The sequence below is a fragment of the Octodon degus genome, unplaced genomic scaffold (assembly GCF_000260255.1).
Source record: "Octodon degus isolate 3935 unplaced genomic scaffold, OctDeg1.0 scaffold00221, whole genome shotgun sequence".
In the NCBI taxonomy this organism is placed as follows: Eukaryota; Metazoa; Chordata; class Mammalia; order Rodentia; family Octodontidae; genus Octodon; species Octodon degus.
In genome coordinates, this window is record NW_004524797.1 from 435,159 (window position 1) to 456,950 (window position 21,792).

The 21,792-nt window shown below is 38.2% G+C and overlaps 2 protein-coding genes across 5 annotated transcripts in view; one reads left to right on the plus strand and one right to left on the minus strand.

The window, feature by feature from the left end:
• Tstd2 (thiosulfate sulfurtransferase like domain containing 2) overlaps positions 1-2,840 on the minus strand; it is a 28,477-nt gene extending 25,637 nt beyond the window's left edge. For all 3 annotated transcript variants that reach the window (XM_023705452.1, XM_023705451.1, XM_004645214.2), the window contains exon 1: positions 2,755-2,840. The gene's annotated coding sequence lies outside the window, so the exon portion shown is untranslated. The remainder of the gene's footprint in view (positions 1-2,754) is intronic.
• Positions 2,841-3,131: 291 nt separating this feature from the next.
• The window catches only part of Ncbp1 (nuclear cap binding protein subunit 1), a 44,147-nt gene continuing 25,486 nt past the window's right edge, over positions 3,132-21,792 (plus strand). Inside the window, exons 1-11 of one of the 2 annotated variants that reach the window (XM_004645215.3) lie at positions 3,132-3,360; positions 9,809-9,897; positions 10,402-10,502; positions 12,659-12,815; positions 13,877-13,984; positions 14,606-14,727; positions 16,319-16,388; positions 16,936-17,151; positions 17,714-17,811; positions 18,409-18,472; positions 20,137-20,247. In XM_004645215.3, coding sequence (XP_004645272.1) covers positions 3,327-3,360; positions 9,809-9,897; positions 10,402-10,502; positions 12,659-12,815; positions 13,877-13,984; positions 14,606-14,727; positions 16,319-16,388; positions 16,936-17,151; positions 17,714-17,811; positions 18,409-18,472; positions 20,137-20,247 — 1,170 coding nt within the window. In that variant the 5' untranslated portion in view covers positions 3,132-3,326. Of the gene's footprint in view, positions 3,361-9,808; positions 9,898-10,401; positions 10,532-12,658; positions 12,816-13,876; positions 13,985-14,605; positions 14,728-16,318; positions 16,389-16,935; positions 17,152-17,713; positions 17,812-18,408; positions 18,473-20,136; positions 20,248-21,792 lie in introns of those variants that run through there. The other variant, XM_023705461.1, reaches the window with a different exon arrangement.

Consider the following 21,792-nt stretch of genomic DNA (forward strand, 5'->3'; position numbering starts at 1 on the left):
TCATGGTCTTCTTAGTTACATGCTATTGGGAAGAGATAAATAATTTTTTAAAAAACTCAAGATGGGAAAGGGTTATGAAGAAAAATGAAAGCAAAGGGATAGAAGGCCTCTTTACACACAGATAGGAAAAACCCTTGTAGAGCAGCACAGTAGCATTTGAGCAAAACATGTATTAGGCAGCAAGCCACAGAAATATTCAGAGGTAAATGCACTACCCACAACCAGAATCAATCATGTGCCAGTGCCTTATATACTATGTATACTTTGTACTTTTTACTCCCAAATATCAGTCTTTTTTTTTCTTTTCTAAGATCTCACTGTATAGTTCAGATTGCACTGGAACTACGTAGGCAAATTTGAAGCAATCCTTCTGCCTCATCCTCCCTGGATTACCCTGGTTTAGGGCCCATTTTAATGAGGCAGAGTATCAATTTTACTACAGTGGCTAAATCTTGTCAAAATAGATACACTGTAACTAACATGCCACATTGTTTCTTTTATACAGTAAAGTAAATGTTACAAATAACAAACACTAAGAGGTAACACTAAGCACTGACAAAAGTATGTTTTTGGGTTGCAAGTATGTGATCCTAGGCAAGCTATTTACATTTTCTGAGTTTTAATTCTCTAATCTATAAATTGATGATAGCAATATCTACCTTACAGGACAAGAGTAGTAACACTATAGTTTAACACTGTATTTTACACTTAACATTAAAAATTGATTTCTCTAAAAGTTAACTCTAGCAGATTTTATTTTACAAAAATGGCCACAGGCCATTCCTGTTCTATTTCTCTACTCTCTAAGCTTATATGGTCCTATAACTGCTCCCCAAAATACGATGGAAGCAATACTAAGTAGCATCTAAGGCTCAGTCCTACAAAGGATATACTTGCACTGACTCTGCTCACTCTGAGACCAACCACTATGCTATGAATTACAACCAATCCAGCTCACAGAATCCACAAGAGGAATCCACTTAAAGAGGAACTGAGGCTTTCAGCTGACAATACCAATTGCTAGAGTCAGATGGTTCTAGTCCAGCCTTTAAGCTGAAAACGAACTATGTCCACTATGCCCTGTCCAAAGTCCTGCCCTTAGAACACTAGATGATCATGTCACCAGTGAATGTGTAAATTTGTCTCCTAAAAGTAATCTTGAAGGAGGCAGCCTCAGGTGGACACTTGAGGTTGTAACAGGCTGCGAGGCCCCCATGTTCCAGAAGAGGAGGCAGAGAAAAAGATTGCCACTGAAAATGATAAAAATGTGGTACTGGGGGACTGAACCCAGGACTTTTGTACTGAGTTACATCCTCACCCCTTCTGATTTGAGGACAAGGTCTCACTACGTTGCTAAATTGCCATCTTCCTATCCTCCTGCCTCAAGCTCCAAGACTGCTTAGTTCATAAGTATGTGCCACTCCATTTAACTTGTAGGATAATTCTTTTTTTGTTTGTTTTGTTTCTTGAAAGCAGATCTTGCTATGTAGCTCAGGCTAGCCTTGAACTCATGGCAATCTTCCCACTCAGCCTTCCAAGTGCTAGGACTACACAAGTATGCACCACCATGCCTGGCTTGCAGAATAATTCTTGGCTCCTAATTTTCTCACAAAATCATCTAGCTTTTCAGAAAATCATATCAGCTTTGCTTGAGGATTACCTTCAACACTATCCAATTTTAAGCCCCCAGCATTTCTTGCCTGAATTACTGTAATAGTCTACCTGCTTTTTCCCTGTAAGAATCAGAACAGTATTAAAAAAACAAGTTAGATCATCTTCCAAAAGTTTCTCAATTTAATCAGATAACATGTAAAATAAAAAGCCCCTTTCCCTCACTTCTCCAATCTTATTTTCCAGTACTCTCCCTTTGCTCACTAACTCAGACTGCACTACTGTCCTGGGGACCATTCTTTAATTCAGAAGATCAGCACCAAGATATCGTGGGTTTCTCTTTACTTCCCTCAACAATACCTAGAACACTGCCTAGTGCAAGGAGGTGCTAAACGTTAGAAAGTACAGCACATTCGTTGGATGAAACAAGTCATTTAATAGTCAAGGAAATACCTCACGAAGGACCGTATGGTTAAGGTAAAACCTTAGCGGAAGTGAGCAGAGGCAGCCATGCAGATTTTGAAGCAGAGGTGCTCAGATAATGGAAATAACTGGTACACATTCTTAAAATGGGAACAAGCTTCACTTATCAGAGAAAGAAAGTGGGTGAAGCAGAGTGGGTCAGAACCTTACACGCTATGATTGGGAGTTTGGAATGTAAAGCCTGTGGAAGATTTTATACTAAGGAGTAGCAAGATCTGATTATGGATTTGCTTTAAACAGACAACCATTGGGGTTTATACAAATGTCCATGTAAAAAAGGGAAGTATACTATGAACGATTCCTCGTTAGATCTTTAAATTAACCCACCAAAGGTCGGGGCCATGTACGGAAATGGGCAAGGCTGAGAATGTTATAGTTCGGCCGAGAGTGAAACTTGAGACCACCCCGGACAAGGCAGTAGGGTTTGTGTTCATCAAATACATGAGGGTAAGGAAAGTTCATACAATGTACAGTTACCCAATAAACATTAGAAACATACTGTGACACTGAAAACAATCATCTGCTCCTTCTTAATCTAACAACTCAGAGGTGAGAGGCAAGTAGGTCTGTGCGGCGGCGTCCCGCCCAGGCACCAACCCGCGAGCCCGTCCTGGCCCAACTGCCCGGCGCAGCTCTCCAACGAGGCAGAGTTCTACGTACCCGCGGATCCTGCTCCTCTCTAGTTCTGCCTTGGACAAACTGCCTCAGCTTGGAGGTAACAGCTTCCCAGACTCTCCCCGACAGAACCGCCGCTGGGTTGCGTAAGAGGAACGCTCGTGACGTCACCGCGCTCCGGAAGCCTGCGCGGCAGAAAGCGCAGGGGTCGCCGGGAAAATGTCGAGAGGGACAGCAGGGGTCGCTCTTGTGCCTCACTTCGCGACTGGCACGCTCCGGATAGTCGCAGCGGCGGCGCCTTCTGCGTGGCCCCGGAAGCACACTGAGCAGAAGGCGGGAGGAGGAAGCAGCCGACAGTAGTGGAAGCGAGCGGGCGGCTGCATGCAGCCCACACGCGGGTAGCCCTGTGAGCCAGCAGACGCTGGCGCTCCCCCGCCCAACCCACCTGGCGTCGTCTCCACGCGCGTTTCCGGGAGCCGCCACGAGCGAGTGCGCCTGCGCGCCGGTGTCTCCGCGCGCCTAGTAGGTTGTCTGTGCCGGCCGGCGTTCCGACTGATTCTGAAGTGCTCCGGGTCCCGCGACTCGGCCGGGCGCCCAGCGACGCACAGGTGGGCAATATGTCGCGGCGGCGGCACAGCGACGAGAACGACGGTGAGTACGCTCGGCCGGATCGCCGAATCCGTGCCCACGCTTCTTTGGTCTTCAGGTCTTCAGGGAAGGGACGGGAAGCCCTTTTCTCCCACGGAGCGTGCGGGTTGCTTTACGGGGAAAGTGCTGGCCCGGTGCGGGTGTGCCCGGGCGGCGTCTGGAAAGCGACTCCCTCGCCACGCCCCCGGCTCCTTCAGTCGTTGGAAAGGAGGCCTGCTGAGCCCCTACGCAGACCATGGATTGATCCTGTAAGGCCGAGCAGGAAGGGTCACTTGTGCCTGTAGAGTGCCCTTTTGGGTCAGTGATAAGGGCACCGTGGTCCAGTGTTTCCATTTGAATCCCTAAAGCTAGATCTGAAAAGGGCTCTCAGAAGATTTCTGAACAAAGCCATGATAAAAATCAGATGGATTGCCATCCTAACTCTACTTGTGTATCATAGGTTCACTTACCCTCTTTAAAGCGCAAGGAAAAAAATTTTGTCACATCTAAGAAGTCTCGAATGTCTAGACGAAGGTAACGTTAGACTGACCTTAAGCATATTTCTCCCAAATGAGAAAGTGCTGGAGTGGGGGACAGGAGTGTAGCTTAACGGCGTAAGTGCCCGCCTGGCATGCACAAGGCCCTGAGTTTGATCCCCAATACCAAACAAGAAAACTAACCATAGAAGACCAGAGGTTCTCATCCATTTTGGATGGTATATTCCTGCAGTTCCAAGTGATGGCCAACCTAAAAGGTAGAAATAGTTTTGCTAGTTTATTTTTAAATTCGCATGTTTGCCGTACATGATTGCATTATGGGAAGTTTGTACTTGTATATAACACATCTTAATTCTTTTTCATCCCCTCCTCCCTTCAACTTCCTGCATCTCTTGGTCGCTTTCCCTTTTGAATAGCTTTGCCAGTTTAAACAGAAAAAGACTTGCTTTAGTAAGTATTGCGATTAGTTAAGAACACACATCCACATACAAAACAAGGAAACTTATGAGTAATTGTGTTAATATTTTTGAAAATCTTCTATTTATTTGGTAGAGCTTGCTATGCAGCTCAAACTTGTGATCCTCCTGTCTCAGCCTCCCCAGCACTGGGATTACAGGTGAGCACCACTATGCCTGGCTTCAGTGGCCATGTACTGGGGATCAAACCAGTGGTCATGTGCTGGGGTCCTTGTGCTTGCCAGGCAAGTGTTTAGACTGCTGAGCTATCTCCTCAGCCCTCTGTTAAAATTTTATGATATTCTTTGAAGGAAGTGTATCTCATCATAGGTTGGGACTTTGGGAACAGAGTGTTTAGGTTCAAAGCCAGACCCTACTACTTACTTTGTGATCTTTCCCAGGTTTTATAACTTCCTTAAACCATAGTCTTTCACATGTAAAAAACAATGATAACCTCTTCTGGTTTCTATGAGGGTTAAATGGGATACCAAACTAGTTGCTGTAGGGTGTTTATCTTCTGTTATTCTTCAGAGATAATAAACACTGACAGTAGCCAACAGAATAAGAAAAGCCAATAGGGCCTCTCTCTAGAGTTGAAGCTGGCTTTGAACTCTGTAGCCCCAGCTCAAAATTTTTAATTGAATGAATTTTCTCCACTAACATTTTTCTCTCCTGGAATGTTGAAGCAGTTTATTGTTTTAACAGTAAAATGAGATTTTTTGCTAGGATGTGGCTTTAGGGTGTATTCTAGTCCAGCCTTCTAATCTAACCTGTGAAGGTTTCTATCCTTGAATGTCATTAATGGAGACATAGCTATCAGTGCCCTAATGCTCCTGCAGTACCAAGTCCAGTGCTCTCCACTACAGAGATATAATTACCTTGCATGCTTGGAACACATGCCTCTCCCCCAACCCCTCACCCATACTGGAGATTGAACTAAGGGCCTTAACACTGAGCTACATCCTCAGCCCTTTTTTATTTTGAAATGGGTCTTGCTAAATTCCCCACTCTGGGCTTGAACTTTTTCCCATCTGCCTAAGCCTGCCAGAGTTCTGGTATTACAGATGTGCACCATCTTGTCCAACTCAGCATGCTTGGATTTTTAACACAGGAGACTTGCATGTCTTCTGTTATGAGACCCAGAAAATACAAATTTTATATTCTTCATATTGAACTAATCTATATGAAGTTATTCTTTTGATTTTAAAGAATTTGAGTCTTTTGTTCTTCCCATTTTCTTTGCTAATTTTATGCTTTCCATTCTCCATCTAACTTCTTGGGCATCCCTAAAGGGATGCCACCAGAGAACTGGAGTGTGGATATATGGAAAAACAACTATTGCTTTGGTTAGTAGGAGGCTTACATAACTTTCTTTTACTCCAGCTGACACCCAAACTGCAAGGTCTTATTGTAGGAACCCCAGGATAACTAAGACAAAGAAATGTAAAATGAAGGATTCATTAAGCAGAGTTTGTTATGGTGAATAATTTAGTTGTGGAGAGCCGGGTTATAGTTCCTGTTTGATAATCCGCCAAATCTGAAACTTTTGTAAATTGCCACAATAGGTAGTGAAAAGCTAGAGTTTTTTTGTGTGTATTTAGTACAGGATCTGCAGGGTCTCACTACATTGGTGGGACTCATAGTGATCCTCCTGTTTTCAGCCTCCCGAGTGCTGGGATTACAGGTGCGCCCCCACCATGCCCAGTCTCAATCGCCCTCTCAGCTTTCCCTGGGGGTGGGGCTGGCACAGCACAATGGTGATCGAACCCCAGCTGCTGCTCTCTGCCTAAGCAGGCACTTTAGTCCACTGAGCTATCTGGCTGGCCCTAGAGTTTACTTTAAAACAGTGATTTGAATCAGGTATTTTGGTAGCTTTCCTTTCACTTAAGCATCTATGAAATTTTTTAAAGTAAAAAATATTGGAAGCGTAAGTATTTCAGAAGGCTATTTTAAAGTAGACTAGGAGAGTTACTGCAACCACAATTAGCCATATCTGGTCTGTCTGGGTCCTTACAGCTCCTAATAATCACTGCCCTGAATTTCCATGTTTAGTTGTATACACAATTTTCCCTCTGTATCTACTGATTGTATGTCCCTATATTTTACCAGTTGTGTTTGGAAAATATTTGGGAGGAAAGTTGTGTTAGTACTGAACTCACTTTTTTTCTTGTCATTATTCCCTAAGCCATATAGTATGACATCTGTTTACATAATGCTTACATTGTGTTAAGTTGGTATCGTAAGTAACCTAGAGGTAACTTCTTTTAGATATCTTAATTACTTTTCTCCTTGTAGAGGTTTCAGTTCTTAGTTGGCTGACTTCTAGGCAAGGGGACGTGGCAGAAGGGCATCACAGAGGAAAAACAGTTGATGGCATGCATCCTGACAGAAGCCTCTCCCTTTCATTCCTTTGAAGCTGCCCTCCTTCTGGGTGGTACTTGCCCACCTTTGGTTGGTGCCACCCACACCCAGAGTGGACCTTCCCATGAGTCATAGCCAGAACTATGTTAATTATCATATCTCTTTAATCCCAGCATTAAACCACTTTATCCTAGTGTTACATGCCTTAAATCCAGCAACCTCTGAAAAGTCCTACCTATGCATACATGGGTTTTGGGGGGCATCTAGAGAAATTCCATAACAAACATGTGAGAGGTAATATACAAATACTGTGCCATTTTGCATAAGCGACTTGAGAGTCCTCAGATTTGGATATCTGTTGAGGATGAGGGGGATAGTATCCAGGAACGAGGCCTCCTTAAATATAGATAAAAACTAACAGGACTTGCCAGGTACTCTTCTAACAACCATAGCCATCTTTTCCTGATGGTACATGGAAATATTCAGCTAAGCATCCAAAGATTATTTTTTTTAATACAGGGTCTCACTACGCAGTTCAGACTGGTAGTGATCCTCCTTTTTCAGCCTGCCCAGTGCTGGGATTATAGGAGTGCACCACCTTGCCAGCTTCCAGGGCGCATATGGTGTTCCTGGTATTCCAGGACCAGCATGACTGGAGTACTGGGAATCCGAACTCAGTCTTTGTGCTTGCCAGACAGGCACTTAGACCACTGAGCTATCTCCCCAGTCCAAAGATTATTCTTAAGTTGTTTTGTTGTGTTTCACCCAGGTTTTCTTCTAAATTCTATGTCTTGTTACTGTCCATGAAGTAACAAGAAGTAAGATTATATCTGCAACCCACGCCATCCACACCTTGATAATCTGTCAGATCTCAGGAGGAATCTTTATTTCATAGTACTTTGTGCTTCCTTTTAATGTCCAAACAAATCTTATCTTTCAGTGTAATCAAAATTGGAAGATGTCTTACAGTTCAGAGATATTGCTGTGTACTTATACATTCTTAACATTTTTCCTCAGAAATCTTCCCTTCTCTTTCAGCAGCATTATTTCCACTTTGTCAAGCTTGTTTAAAAAGGGCCTGAGAGAGCTGTTTTATAGTTCCATACTAAAATCAATCAAGAAGTTATTAGGAAGACTGTGAAGGTGAAATAAAATGTTAGTGAAGTAGACCAGAAGAAAGGGAAGAACGTGATTACATTCTGAAACACAACAACCATCACTTTTCAGCCTTCTGGCTAAAATCAAGTGTATAACACAACAACGACCAAAAAAAAAAAAAAAACCTGCTACTCACATTCAGCGAATGTCTCAACATCTGCAAACCTCACCAAAGTCTAGTTCTGAAGAGTACTATTAGTATATTCTGTTTTCTGGGTGGGATTCCTCAACATCAGCATTATTGACATTTCAGGCTTTATTATTGTTGTTGGGATGGCTTGTGCCCAGCAGTTGAGACCCACTGCTGTAGAAGGCTGTTTTGAAGTCTTGGCTGATAGTTTATGCAACATTACATCCATTATCTCCTTCCCTTCTCTTCCTTTCCCTTCCCTTCCCTTCCCTTGCATTGCCTTTCCTTCCCTTCCCCATCCTTCTCTTCCCTTCTTATCCCCATCTTTCCCTGCATTTTCTTCCCAGTAAATGGATCCTGGAGGTGAGGAGAAGACATTTATATGAAAATTGGGTCTTTGGCTAGTGGAACTTTAATGAATGGTGTGGCACAGGTATGATATGTATTTAACCAGAGTCACTAATCCCTTTATGCCACACATACCCTCAACTTTACAGAGACAAATATCTTTAGGAGTACATCTCAGCTGTCCTGCCGGCTGAATATTATACTTTTTGTGGCATCATCCCTTCAGAATTATGATCAGTGTTTATTTAAGCCAGATGATGATGGCTAAGAGACCAACAAGTCAAAACCCAGCACTTAGTCTTTTATAATTACCTGTCTTTAGTCCTATCTAAATAGTAGTATATTGGTTTTATTCAGGTTAAGTTCATGTAGTATCTAAAGATTATTTGAGTCAGTATAGAGACTTGACATCCCAAACTTAGAATAGCTAGGTGCTATGTAGTATGAAAAGCTCCATACATTTAAAGCAGATGTTCAGAGGCAGGTAAATGATTATGATCTTTGCAAAAATAGTTCATTTCCTAGCTGTTCAGCTGTGGAGAATATTGGGGCTATATGTAATTTGATATTGTGTAACCCTATATTGCAGGTTTTCATCAAGACATATAACCAACACACTATTGCTTCCTTGTCCATATGTTGTCCTAATTTAGCTTCTGGAAGTCAGAAGTTATATTAGGAGACTAACAGCAATATCATGTTCTGTACTCAACATATATATATATATAATTTCCCCCCCACCAGTTAGTTTGTGTATCCTGATTGTAGTTCCCAAAATAGCTTAATTGGAGAGTTATAATAAGCTCAAACTTGAAAGCAAGTGAACAATGTTTGTATAAGAAAATATTTTATATTCTCTTTTCTCAACTTTTGAAGTTTTCTATGTCATACCTTTTTTTTTTTTTTTTTTTTTTGTAGTACCAGGGATTGAACTCAGGATGCTGTGCTTGCTAGGCAGGCACTTATTCTACTGAGCTATCTCCCCGGCCCTCCATTTCATACCTAATACAATAGCTTTCTTTTCTTTTTTTTTTTTTTAATTTTTTTTTTTTTTTTTCTGCAGTGTTGGACTATATTGTGCGCTCTCATTTCATCAGCTTACATAGTAAATAATATCATTAGATTAACAAATACTGCTGACTTTAGAAAAAGCAACTGAAGATCAGTAAACAACTGAGATTACAAGAATGAGGGTAGCAGTACATGAGTTTCTAACTACCGGTATTTAGTGTGTTATTGGTGCCATCCCAGCTTGCAGACAGAAAAGGCCAGTGCTGCTGCATCGCATAGCTCTATGGGCACTGTTCACACAGAATTGAGTGTAAAATAATCCCTTCTAGTGTTACTGTTTGTAGTGGTCCTTGAGAATGGAAACTGTTGGTTAATCTCTCTTAGTTAGAAATGGAGGATCAGTTATGAGATAGTTTGTATAAAAAGTAGAACTGATAGAAAAGAAAGCCTTAAAAAGTGACATAGAAATTATGATAGCAAATTCATCATTTTTTTTTATATTATCAAAACAGGTGGACAGCCTCACAAAAGGAGAAAGACTTCTGATGCCAGTGAAACTGAAGACCACTTGGAATCTTTAATATGCAAAGTAGGAGAAAAGGTATGCTCCATGATAAGCATAAGACGGCAGGTTATAGTTGTGCTTTAATTAATTTCTGCAGCTGAAAAATAGATGATCTTAAGTTTTAGGCAAAACTTGTATTACCATGTGTCTGTTTCCCAAAATGCATGTGGAAACCCTTGGGATACAGAGAGAAAATTTTTACTAATTTGTAATACACATGATCTCAGTTTATAAATGACTTAAACCAGACCTGAATATTTAAGGTAATTTTCAGAGTCAAACAGAATTAGTGAAAGATGGAATAAACTGCACAGTATCCTCCCATCTATTAATACTTTTCGTATTTAGACTGCTTATTTTTAAAATTCTCTTCACTTTTTTCATGAATTTTTAAATGACATAACTACCTGAATTGGTCTGTATTAAACATTGTACAGAGTTTTGCATATAAAAAACTTAACTTTTTATAGTCATCTGAAAATTTTTATTTTAATTCATTCCTGAGTACTTAACAGATTTTTAACATAATGTCTTCTACAGAGTGCCTGCTCTTTGGAGAGCAATCTAGAAGGTTTGGCTGGTGTTTTGGAAGCTGATCTTCCTAACTACAAGAGCAAGATCTTAAGGCTTCTTTGTACAGTGTATGTATGCAAAAGATTTATGAGCCCAGGTGATAATGTATTATCTACTCTTAAATGCTTGGGGAAATGTTCAAAACGTGTGTTTATGTTCCTGTACCATTGATTTTCTTTCCTTTTGTCAGAAAATTCGTACAAATGTCATGCATGACCTTTGATCTTTAGTAAACTCAGAGATAAATAGGATTGAAATTGACCATTTTCTCTAAGTTTAGTTTCTTACAACTTTAGAATCATTGGAATTGATTTTTTTTTTTAAATTGATAAGTGTATAATGTTGAGCTTTCATTAACAGTACCAAACAAATTTCAGATCTGGTAACTCAAGTAGTAGTCCTTAGTGGAAAACTGAAGGTGTTTTTGTAGCTATTAATAGTCTTCTAATGTGCTTTTGGTTATTTTGAAATAATTTGGGGCTGGGGGAGATGGCTCAGTAGAGTAAGTGCTTCCCTGGCAAGCGCAAAGGCCTGAGTTCAATCCCCGGTTCCGCCAAAACAAAGAAAGATTTTTTTCTAATGCTTAAAGCTCATTTTTGAAATTTAAAAATGTGTATAATAAGTAAAACTATAAGTTTCATTCTAAATACTTGTGTTTTGAAAGTATTTATTACAAGCTGGAGAAGGGCTAGCCAAATAGCTCAGTGGATTAAAGCACCTACTTAGGCAGATGCAGGGGTGGGGAGTTCAATCCCCGGGGTGCACTGAGATGGCACTTGAGACTGGGCTGGGCATGGTGGCGCATGCCTGTAATCCCAGTATTTGAGAGGCTGTAAACAGGAAGATCACTATGAGTCCGATCTAGTAGTGAGAACCTGTAGACCCTGTCCTAAATACAAAAAAAAAAAAAAAAGCTGGGGAGATAGCTCAGCGTCTTAAGTACCTCTGGGCAAGCACAAAGTTCTGAGTTCAATCACCCATTGCAAAAAAAAAAGGAAGTATTTATTATAGAATCAAGCAACATACATTGATATTTAATTTCTATTAGAAGCTATGTATGTTTGTTTAAGGAAGGAGGGACTATTATTGTTTAGCAGTGTTCTTTTTTAATGCTATTTTGGGGAGGGCTTCAGGAAATATGGTGAACTATCAGTATGAGTGTATTTTGAAGACCTAAATTGATCTCATCCCCTGTCAGGTGCCTTAGCAAAACAAAAAGTATAATGAGAAAACCCTTTCTCCACTGAATTACCATGAAATCTTACTTTTCCTTTTGAAGTCTTTTCCAAAGACTGCTTTAATTAAGAAGCAATATTTGCTTTTTATTTTTAAAGAGGGTTGATTATAATCCCTTTGTGTACTTTTGAAATAACTTTTAATGAAATGCACACACTTGGAGCAGGTAGCTGGTACAGTTACCGAATTGTAACTATATCAGACTACCATTTTAAGAATTCAGCAGTTAACTGATAGGAACTCTGTTGAAGCTGGTTTTAACTTTTTTTATTTTGCTAAGAAAAAAGAATAGTGTTTCTTAAAGTGGAATTCTGGTCTCAGGAGTTTCATTAGCTAAGTTTAGGAACTGGAAATGCTTTTATTTCCCCTTTAGTGATTCTGCACTAAAGAAATATTTGATCGAGTCCTTCTGAGATGTATATGAAACTATTTTTATATTGCTGTTACTCACATTTGAATAAAAACTAGCATTAGTTATATTTATTTCAGTGCCATAACTTCACAATTAAACTGTTTCCTTTGTTAATGTTTAGTTGAATCAGAATGAAAAATTGAGGGGATTATATCTGTTTCACTTCTCAGTACATGCATACTTTGTCTGAAGTTGTTTTAAAAGTCATAGTTAAGGGCCAGGGAGATAGCTCAGCAACATAAGCTTCTGCTTTGTGCTTTGGCAAGCACAAAGTCCTGATTGATTCCTGGTCTGTCCATCCCCCCTACCAAAAAAGGGTCATAGGTTTTTTGGGGTTTTTTTTTGTGAAACTGGGGATTGAACTCAGGCCCTTGCGCTTGCCAGGGAAGCGCTTATTCCACTGAGCCATCTCCCTGGCCCCTAAAATATCATACTTAAAAGTAACCTTGCTACAAAGTTAATGAGATGATAAGATGTTTATATAAAATTCAAAGTTTAACATAATGCCATTTTGGATGTGGTTTTTGTTTTTCTTTTTTGTTTTTTTCTGGTTGGTTGTATGGGATCTTGCATCAGTGCACGTCTGTTACCTGAGAAGTTGACAATTTATACAACATTAGTTGGACTCCTGAATGCTAGGAATTATAACTTTGGTGGAGAATTTGTTGAAGCCATGATTCGTCAACTTAAGGAATCTTTGAAGGCAAACAATTATAATGAAGCTGTATATTTGGTAAGTTATTGTTACCCAATCCACTGGCTTGTTTTTATTCTGAATACCTAGCCAGCCTCCCTGTGCCATGTGATTCTTTCCATTACTTTTTTTCTTTGGTTTCTGCAGACTTTTTTTTTTTTTTTTTTTCCAAAACCCCCTACTGCCCCACGTCTTGATCCTCACCCTCTTTTTACCAGGTTATCTTCCTTTGTCCTTCAGATGTTTGTCCAAGTCCTGTAATACATCCTAAATTTCCCTCAAATTTGTTGTTTCCAGGTCATCCAGTAGTCCATGCCTTCTTCATAAGAGTACTTAACAAACTCTTAATATATGGTTGTATATCTCAGTTCTCTGCCTTCATTTTTCTACAGTAATGTCAGAGTGGCCTGTGACCTAGTGATGTCAGAGTAGCTAGTGGCCTCACCAGTTGTTACCTCCTTTACAGTGCTTTTGCCATTGTTTCTAGGGTATTTTTTTAATTTGCCTTTTAGTATGGGGTCATACCTTTGTGTTGAGGTTTTTTCTAGAAGTCTGTGAGTCTCTATAATAAGACCTTTAATAGTGTTTAGCAGTGGCATACAAAGGGCCTCCAGTAAATATGTTATATAACTTCCATTCTATAGTTTAGTGAAAATTATTCACAGTTAAAATAGGATGAATTTTAAATTCAAGTGGCAGGATTATTTTACAATTAAATTCTTAATGTATGATAGCATGAAAACCTATAAATTCATAGGTTCCTGTCCATCAGAGGCTCTGTGTCACTACTTCTCAGCTCTACCATAACATGGAAACAACCAAAGTTAATAAACCAAATGGACATGCTTATGTTTCATGTAAAAGTTTACAGACGGGTACTGAAATTTGAATTTCTTGTGATTTCTAAGAGTCAAATTTTTTTTTTCAAATATTAAATTGCTTAACTTATTTCTGGTTCACAGGCTGTGCAAAAAGAAATAGTAGGCTAGATTCAGCCCTTGGGCTATAGTTTTTTAAACTATGGTTTAGACTATTACTAGATTGCTTATTTTGTGTTTATTATAAAGGACATTCAATTATGAAATTATTTGCTTCAATAGGTTCGTTTTTTGTCTGATCTTGTGAATTGTCATGTGATTGCTGCCCCATCTATGGTTGCTATGTTTGAAAATTTTGTAAGTGTAACTCAGGAAGAAGATGTACCTCAGGTAAGAGCACCTCTTATGCTGAATTGTCCAGGAGTACTGTATCAGGAATTTTCCCTGGTAGCTCTTTAGCAATAAACAGGATAATACATTATTATACTATAAATGATTAATATTTAAAAGGTAAATCAACTGCCATACTATTGGGTTCTTTTGACATCTGTGTTAACTCAGATGATTCCGTCTAGCAAGATTAGAGTTAATATATGTAGAAATGCTATAAATGAGCCACGTGTCTTATTTTAAGCTCTGTTTAGTAGCTTCCAGAGATTTCTTAAATGAATAAAAAAATACAAATAGAACAGCACGTTTTATTTATTTTTATTCATTTTCATGAGAAAGGATAAAATAGCAATGAAATCATTTCAGAACAGGTTAGTAGGATAGTTACAATAATTAATACATTACATATTGTTGTCTTCATTGTAGTTATTCAGAGGACAAGATGCAGACATGATATCTTTGTCTAAACAGTATTAGTACAAAGCTTCTCATTGAACTGTAAGAGAAAGTAGCTGTATAGCTGTGTATCTGTCCTATACATATTTTGTTCTTATAATAAAACGGTTCTTTACACTTTTGCAGAAGCACATGTTTTAAACTTACTTTTTAAAAATTCTTCAGGTACGACGGGATTGGTACGTGTATGCATTTCTATCATCTTTGCCCTGGGTTGGAAAGGAGTTGTATGAAAAGAAAGATGCAGAGATGGACCGCATCTTTGCCAACACTGAAAGCTATCTTAAGTAAGGGCACAGGTCATACTACTCTTTATTACTTAGGTAAAGGATATCTTACTGATACAATAAATGTTAGATTTTATTGTTAGTAATACCATCTGAATTTTATTCTCAAAACAGTGATAGAGTTCTTGAAGGTATTCGCTGTATAATTGCCTTCTTCTATTAGAATTCACAGAGATCTCAAGATGAGCAAAAAAAGTGCATTTATACATGTGTAAAAGGCATAAAACTCCCTTAATATAAAAGTTCCTTAAATATTAGTGTGTAAAAGAATTACCTGTGGTACTTGAATGCTCAGACCTCAGCCCCTACATCAAGTGAATTACATTTTTAAGGAAAGCATTCTGACCATCTCTATTACTAGAATATTCTGTAAGTGGAGAACCACTGCCCCAGCACATACATTTATTTTGTATAAATTAATGCTAATCCAAACACTTAATAGTTCACGCATCTTAGGAAATAAAACATTTTAAATTAAAATAGTCCCATGTCTTCCCACTCTCTGCCTTCCTCAAGCCATTATAAATGCTAGGTTTATCTTGTTGGATATAATGCTAATAACAGGCTCTGTAGTATAATACTTCTACTCAGTTAACCAGCAGCATTATGATTGTATGTTCTTTATGTTTTCACAGATTGGTTTTGTTGTATCATTTTCTGTCTACTTACAGGCACTTGTTTGAATGCCATTAATATTTGTTTTGTTGGTTAATTGTTAGAATAACTTCACAGATAAGAATCTTCCATGTGTATATGTATCACTCCATCTTTTTTTGGGGGGGTTGTATTTTAGGGAAGGGTCTACAGGGTGTTCAAGGTCTCACTACTAGATCAGACTCATAGTGATCTCCTGTTTACAGCCTCCCAAGAGCTGGATTACAGGCACATGCCACCACACCCAGTCTCAATTGCTGTCTCAGCACACCCCAGGGGCGGGGCCAGCACATCAGGTCTGGGGATTGAACCCCCAACCCCTGCACCTGCTTGCAGGTGCTTTAATCCACTAAGCTATTTGGCCAGCCCTTCCATCTTTTTTATATAAATAGTAGCCCAATATATCCACTGCCACTTTTTTTTCTTACTGTAATTTGGGTATGTTGATACAAGTATATAGCTGTACTTCATTCTTTTAAGTAGTAATATGGTACTTCAGTGTTGTAATATACCATGATTCCTTTTAACTGGTTTCTTGTTGGTGGACATTTAGGTCATTCGTAGTCTTTCACTCTTATAAAGGCTATGTTACTATTCTTTTGTGTGTGTATGTTCTTTTGTATATATGTAAATAAATTAGTGAAAGAATATGAATTCTTACAAATGGCATTGTAGGGTTGAAAGTCTTAACCATTTAAATTTTGATAGACTTAGTCAAATTGCCTTCCAAAGAGATTATATCAATCCTTTTGCTAACAAGAGGCTCCAGATTAGCATATAAATTATAACACATCTTATAAAAATGTTCATGCCTGCTGATCTGATAGGTATAAATGTTTTATTATTGCCAAAATATGCATTTTATTAATTACAAAACCACTAAGCATCTTTTCATAATTTTAAAGGCCTAAATATAGATTTTCAATTTTATATTTAGAAGACGCCAGAAGACCCATGTGCCCATGTTACAAGTATGGACTGCGGATAAACCACATCCACAAGAAGAGGTAAATTGATGTCAGCTCTTCTTGATACAGACAGCTCTTGAGTAGATTCTTATCTGTGTAACACCCTCAGACCATTCATTTGCACACCTCAGCTACATTTCTGTAAAGCTTGTCAGGAATTCAACTCTTTTTAGCTATAAGCCTAGAGAATATTTAATAAATAGAATTTAATTAAAACTTTCCCTTATTCTCCTAGATTCCAGCTATTACAGTTTGGACTTTTTTTAAATATCCAACCTCAAAAATATAAGAGGTTAAAAACTCCATACAGACTTATAAAACAAAGTATGGGCACAGTGGCATATTCCTGTAATCCTAGCTGTTCAGTAAGCTGCCTCAGAAGAATTGCGAGTTCAAGGCCAACCTGAACTTTTGGATAATGAAATCCTGACTCAAAAAAGTACAAAAATTTAGTGCCATTCTTTTGTACCGTGTGTAATTTGAGTTAGCTTAAATGTCTATCCTGTATTTTAGGTAGTAGAAATTTGTGGTTTTGTCTAGTCAAAACGTTATTTATATTAATTACTAAGAATGAATCTGTCTTTAGTATTTAGATTGCCTGTGGGCCCAGATCCAGAAATTGAAAAAGGATCGCTGGCAGGAACGACACATCCTCAGACCTTATCTTGCCTTTGATAGCATCCTCTGTGAAGCACTACAGCATAATCTGCCTCCTTTTACACCGCCTCCCCATACTGAAGATTCAGTGTACCCAATGCCAAGGGTTATCTTTAGAATGTTTGATTATACAGATGATCCTGAGGTACGTGACCAACTAACAGTTCCTAGAAAGGGCCTGTGTTGCATTGCACTTGTGGTGTGATTTTTTTGTTACTTAATCCTGAGATGTCTTAATTTTCAGTTTTGATTTGTTTTACCTAAGCAGGTTGATGCCAGTGACAAGGTTTTACATCAGTAAATGATACCACAGTGTGTAAGAAATTATATTTAGCTTATATTAATAGATTGGAGGGACAGGCTAATATACAGGTCAAGAAGAGTAGCTATGAGAACCAGATTGGATTGTGTTTTAATTCTGGTTGAGCAAAATACTGTCGGTATAATTTTTGATTATTTACCTACTTCCTATTCCCTACAGGCATAATACTGTCTCATAGTGTCTTTAGGAGAACTAAGTAATAATACGTAAAATACAGAGGGCAGTATGTTTGATGGATACTTCATTTAGCTCTGAAAGTAGATACAGGCGTGTGTAAATTGGATCCTGATACTGCGTTTTCAGCTGCAGTAGAGAAACACTATAACTGATTTAAATAAGTGACCTGCTTCGCAGATCCCTATGTGTACGTCTGGTTTCTTTCCAGGGTCCTGTCATGCCAGGGAGTCACTCAGTGGAAAGGTTTGTGATAGAAGAGAACCTCCACTACATTATTAAGTCACACTGGAAGGAAAGGAAGACCTGGTAAGCTGTTTTTCACAGTGTTCATGGAGGAAAGAATGAGATACAATGATTTGGTTAGAGCAACTGTGTGTTAACTGTGCAGCAGTCATTCAGTCCTGACTCCCTGCTTTGCTAATACTGGAAAATACTTGATGTAGTATACTCTCAAAGTTCTTCACCTTCAAGTAGTACTTTTTTGAGTGCTTTGTGGTAATGTCATGTGGATGTCAGGTTTTTTTATTGGATGTTTGCCATGTGTTACGGAAGATTTTTGAATGGCAAATTACTTTTGGTTTGGATGTTTTTGGAATAAAGGAATACTAATGGTTTTGTTAGAACCTGGAAAGTTCACTTTTAAATTAAGAATACAGTATTTTAGGAGTGGATCCCCTTTTTAAACTTTTTAAATTAGTAGATCTGAATATACTTCCTTACTATTGTACTTAGGTTCCATTTTCTTATGATAGACAAAATAATCTATACCACAGTTAAATAACCAAAATTTAGAACATTTCAGGAAAAGATTTCCTTATATCTAAGCACACTACTTTTGAGGCTGATTATTTGATTTTTCATGTATCTTTGATTACTTATTATACTTAAATTATACTTTCACAGCGCCGCACAGCTAGTGAGTTATCCAGGGAAGAACAAGATCCCCTTGAACTACCACATAGTTGAGGTATGCATTCCATGTGGCACATATTTCTGAATTTCACAATCTTTGTAAAGTGTAATACACTCTTGGTTCTCCCCCCCCCCCCCTTGGTACTTGTCAGGCACTGAAAATCAACAGAGGAGTAAGGAAAATGCTGTCATTTTTGGTACTCTTATTAGCCATGTTAGTAAAGAGAAAACAGGAAATTGAGACCAATAGCCAAATGGAATTTTGAGTTGCCTATAAATTACTTATGTAGTGTGCCTTCATTCGGATAGTTATCATGGATAATGTAAGTTACCTCTAGTCCTGTCAATATGTTGTCCACTTAACAGATAAGTGATTAAAATACTTTTAAAAAATCTGTTACTTTAGCAGATAATATATTGTTACTTGTGATTATCAGGTCTCTGAATACCAGCATATACTTCACTAGTATATTATTTCCTGTAACACAAAGTAGGAATAAATGTTTGTATATTCTTAGATGTCAATAAAGCCACATAGTTTAAAAGTAGGAAGAATAGAAATGTGTTTGATGTTACATTGATATAAGAGGATGATGCTGATAGTGTAATACTTTGATAGAATAGACCTTGAAGAAAATAAGTTTATAATAAAATGTTTCCTTCAACAGGAGTCAAGGTGTTAACTGCATTATTTATGTGAAAATATTCATGAGAAAGCATAGTATAATGTATTACATAAAATGCATATTTTCTTCATATATCATTTTTGTGCTTTTTAAATAATTTAAAAATACTGTATCTGTCCTATCTTTATAAAATATGAAGATATGTTTATATTGTGGTATTGACTTGTCAGATGTGAAATTTTTGGCGGGGAGGGTGGTTTTTTCGAGACAGGATTTCACTATGTAGTTCAGGCTAGTCTTGAACTGACTTTGTAGCCCACGCTGGCCTTGAACTCATAGCAGTCTTGCTGCCTCAGCCTGCTAAGTGCTGGGATTATAGATGTGCTGCTCCATGCCCAGCTTGATATGTCAGTTGAAAAGCAAAAATGGCTTATATTATTAAATCTGAAAAATGTATAATTTCATCAGATTGAAGTGCAGGAGTTTGAAGAGAGTAAAAGGAAACAGTATAGAGCAAGGCTTTAGAATTCTGGGTTGATGGTCTACAAAGGAAGGTGAAAGCAAAAGTTTTGGAATAAGAGACATGATAAAGAAGTCTTAAAAATGGTTTCTCTTTTTCTCTTTCTCAGAGACTAAAAGTTGTTATTATTGCAGGATTTAAACCCTTAGTGGATTGTTGAGTCCTTCAGAAAACTGTGCATTGATAAGTCACTTTAGGGCTGGTGAGATGGCTCAGTGGTCTAAAGCACCTACTTAGAACAAGCTTAGCAAAGCACAGGGACCGCGGTTCAATCCCCAGCACCACATGCCAGCCAGCCTTGCTGCCTGGTGGGCTGAGCTGGCCACACACACACACGTAAATAAATAAATAGTCACTTTAATAGTTCCAAAGTGGGACTTGTTTTTATTGGGAATAGGGGTCCAAAAAGCATTAATCTTACATGGTTTTATTTGAGAAAAAACTCATTAGGTATTCAGTTGCAGAAAGTAATTCTTATAGCTGCCCTGGACTTACAGTTTGCATTTATAATGTTAAGGTCTTTATAGTAATAGGCACGCTTGAATTGAGTTCTGATTCATAGTTCTTTTGCAGGTGATCTTTGCAGAGCTGTTTCAACTTCCAGCACCCCCTCACATTGATGTGATGTACACAACACTTCTCATTGAATTGTGCAAACTTCAGCCTGGCTCTCTACCCCAAGTTGTATCCTTTTGTTTGATTTTAAATTTATACTTAGTCCTGGATTTAAAAGATAAGTAAATATGTGAGCTAACTTTTAACAATTTTGTGTTTATTTTCCTAAACTTTAGGTTTTAGGAGGGTGGTTTTGATTTCATTTGTTGTGACAGTGAAGTATTATTTTTTGAAGTATTATTTCCTGAACTTGAAGTATACCTATTAATACTGAGATATCCATTGTAAATTTGGCATATAGAAATAAGAGTATATTACCATGTCTTAAAAGCTTCCCTTGGCTTCTTCCCCGGCAGGATTCCTCTGTTTTCATCCCCACACTGTTCTGACATGTGAAAGTCATTCTCTTGCTTTGTAAAGTATAGTTTCACTATGAATATGAAAGGAATATATATTCTGCCATTTGGAAGGTTCTCTGTCAGTTCATTAGATCAATTCCATTAATTATAACGTTTAATTCATTATCTTCAACTGACCTTGGTGAGAGAGGTCTACTGTTTCTTTGTGTTATAAAGAGAGATATTCATCTCCACTATACCTGCTTCTGTCAGTTTTGCTTTGACTGATTTGAGTTAGTATTAGTAGGTATACTTCAAGTTCAGAATTGTTCCATCTTTGGTGACGTGAGCCTTTTATTCTGAGGTAATTGTCTTATGTAGCACTTGCTTTAAAATGTCTTTTTTCTCCAGTATCAATAATGCTTCAGGGGCTGGGGAGTTGGCTCAGTAGAATAAATGCTTCCCTGGCAAGCGCAGGGGCCTGAGTTCAATCCCCAGTTCTGCCAATAAAAAATAAAAAATAATGCTTTGCCTACCTTTTTTGAATTAAAATAATTTTATCATTTCCCTCTCTAGTTTTCTGCATCCTTGCTTTTTTTTTTTTTTTTTGATCCGTTTTATAAGCAGCAGATAGGTGGACTTAATCCAGTCACAGTCTTTACCTTTTTACAGGACCCTATATCATGCCTGTTCATATTTCTTTTTTTTTTTTTTTCTTTTTCCGGAACTGAGATTGAACTCAGGCCCATATGCTTGCCAGGGAAGCGCTTATTCTACTGAGCCATCTCCCTGGCCCCGCCTGTTTATATTTTTTTGATGCCATGTTTTTTATATTATGCGAAGACTCAGTATTTGTTTCATTTTATTCCTCCACTTATTGCTATATGAATATATACCTGTGTACTTAGCATACGTGCTCATCAGTCTTAATTTCTGACCTTTATTTTTTACCTTCTCTTTAAGTACCAGTATTACAATACTAAATGAGTTTGATTTTATCTTATTTCTTGGAGCTTAAAGAAAAAAATTTCTTATGCCATAATGTTCATCTTGGGGGGTGGAGACTTGGCTCAGCGATAGAGCACTTGCTTAGCAAGCTAGAAGCCTTGGGTTCAGTCCTTGGCACCAAAAACCAAAAAATAAACCTTTCCTAATGTTCATCTTGATGTTTTCACATACCTGCTACCTTGAGGTATCTCCATTCCTTTTTGTATAGCCTTAGTTTTCCATCTACAGTATTTCTTTTAGAGAAGATTCAGTGTGTATGGTCTTTCTT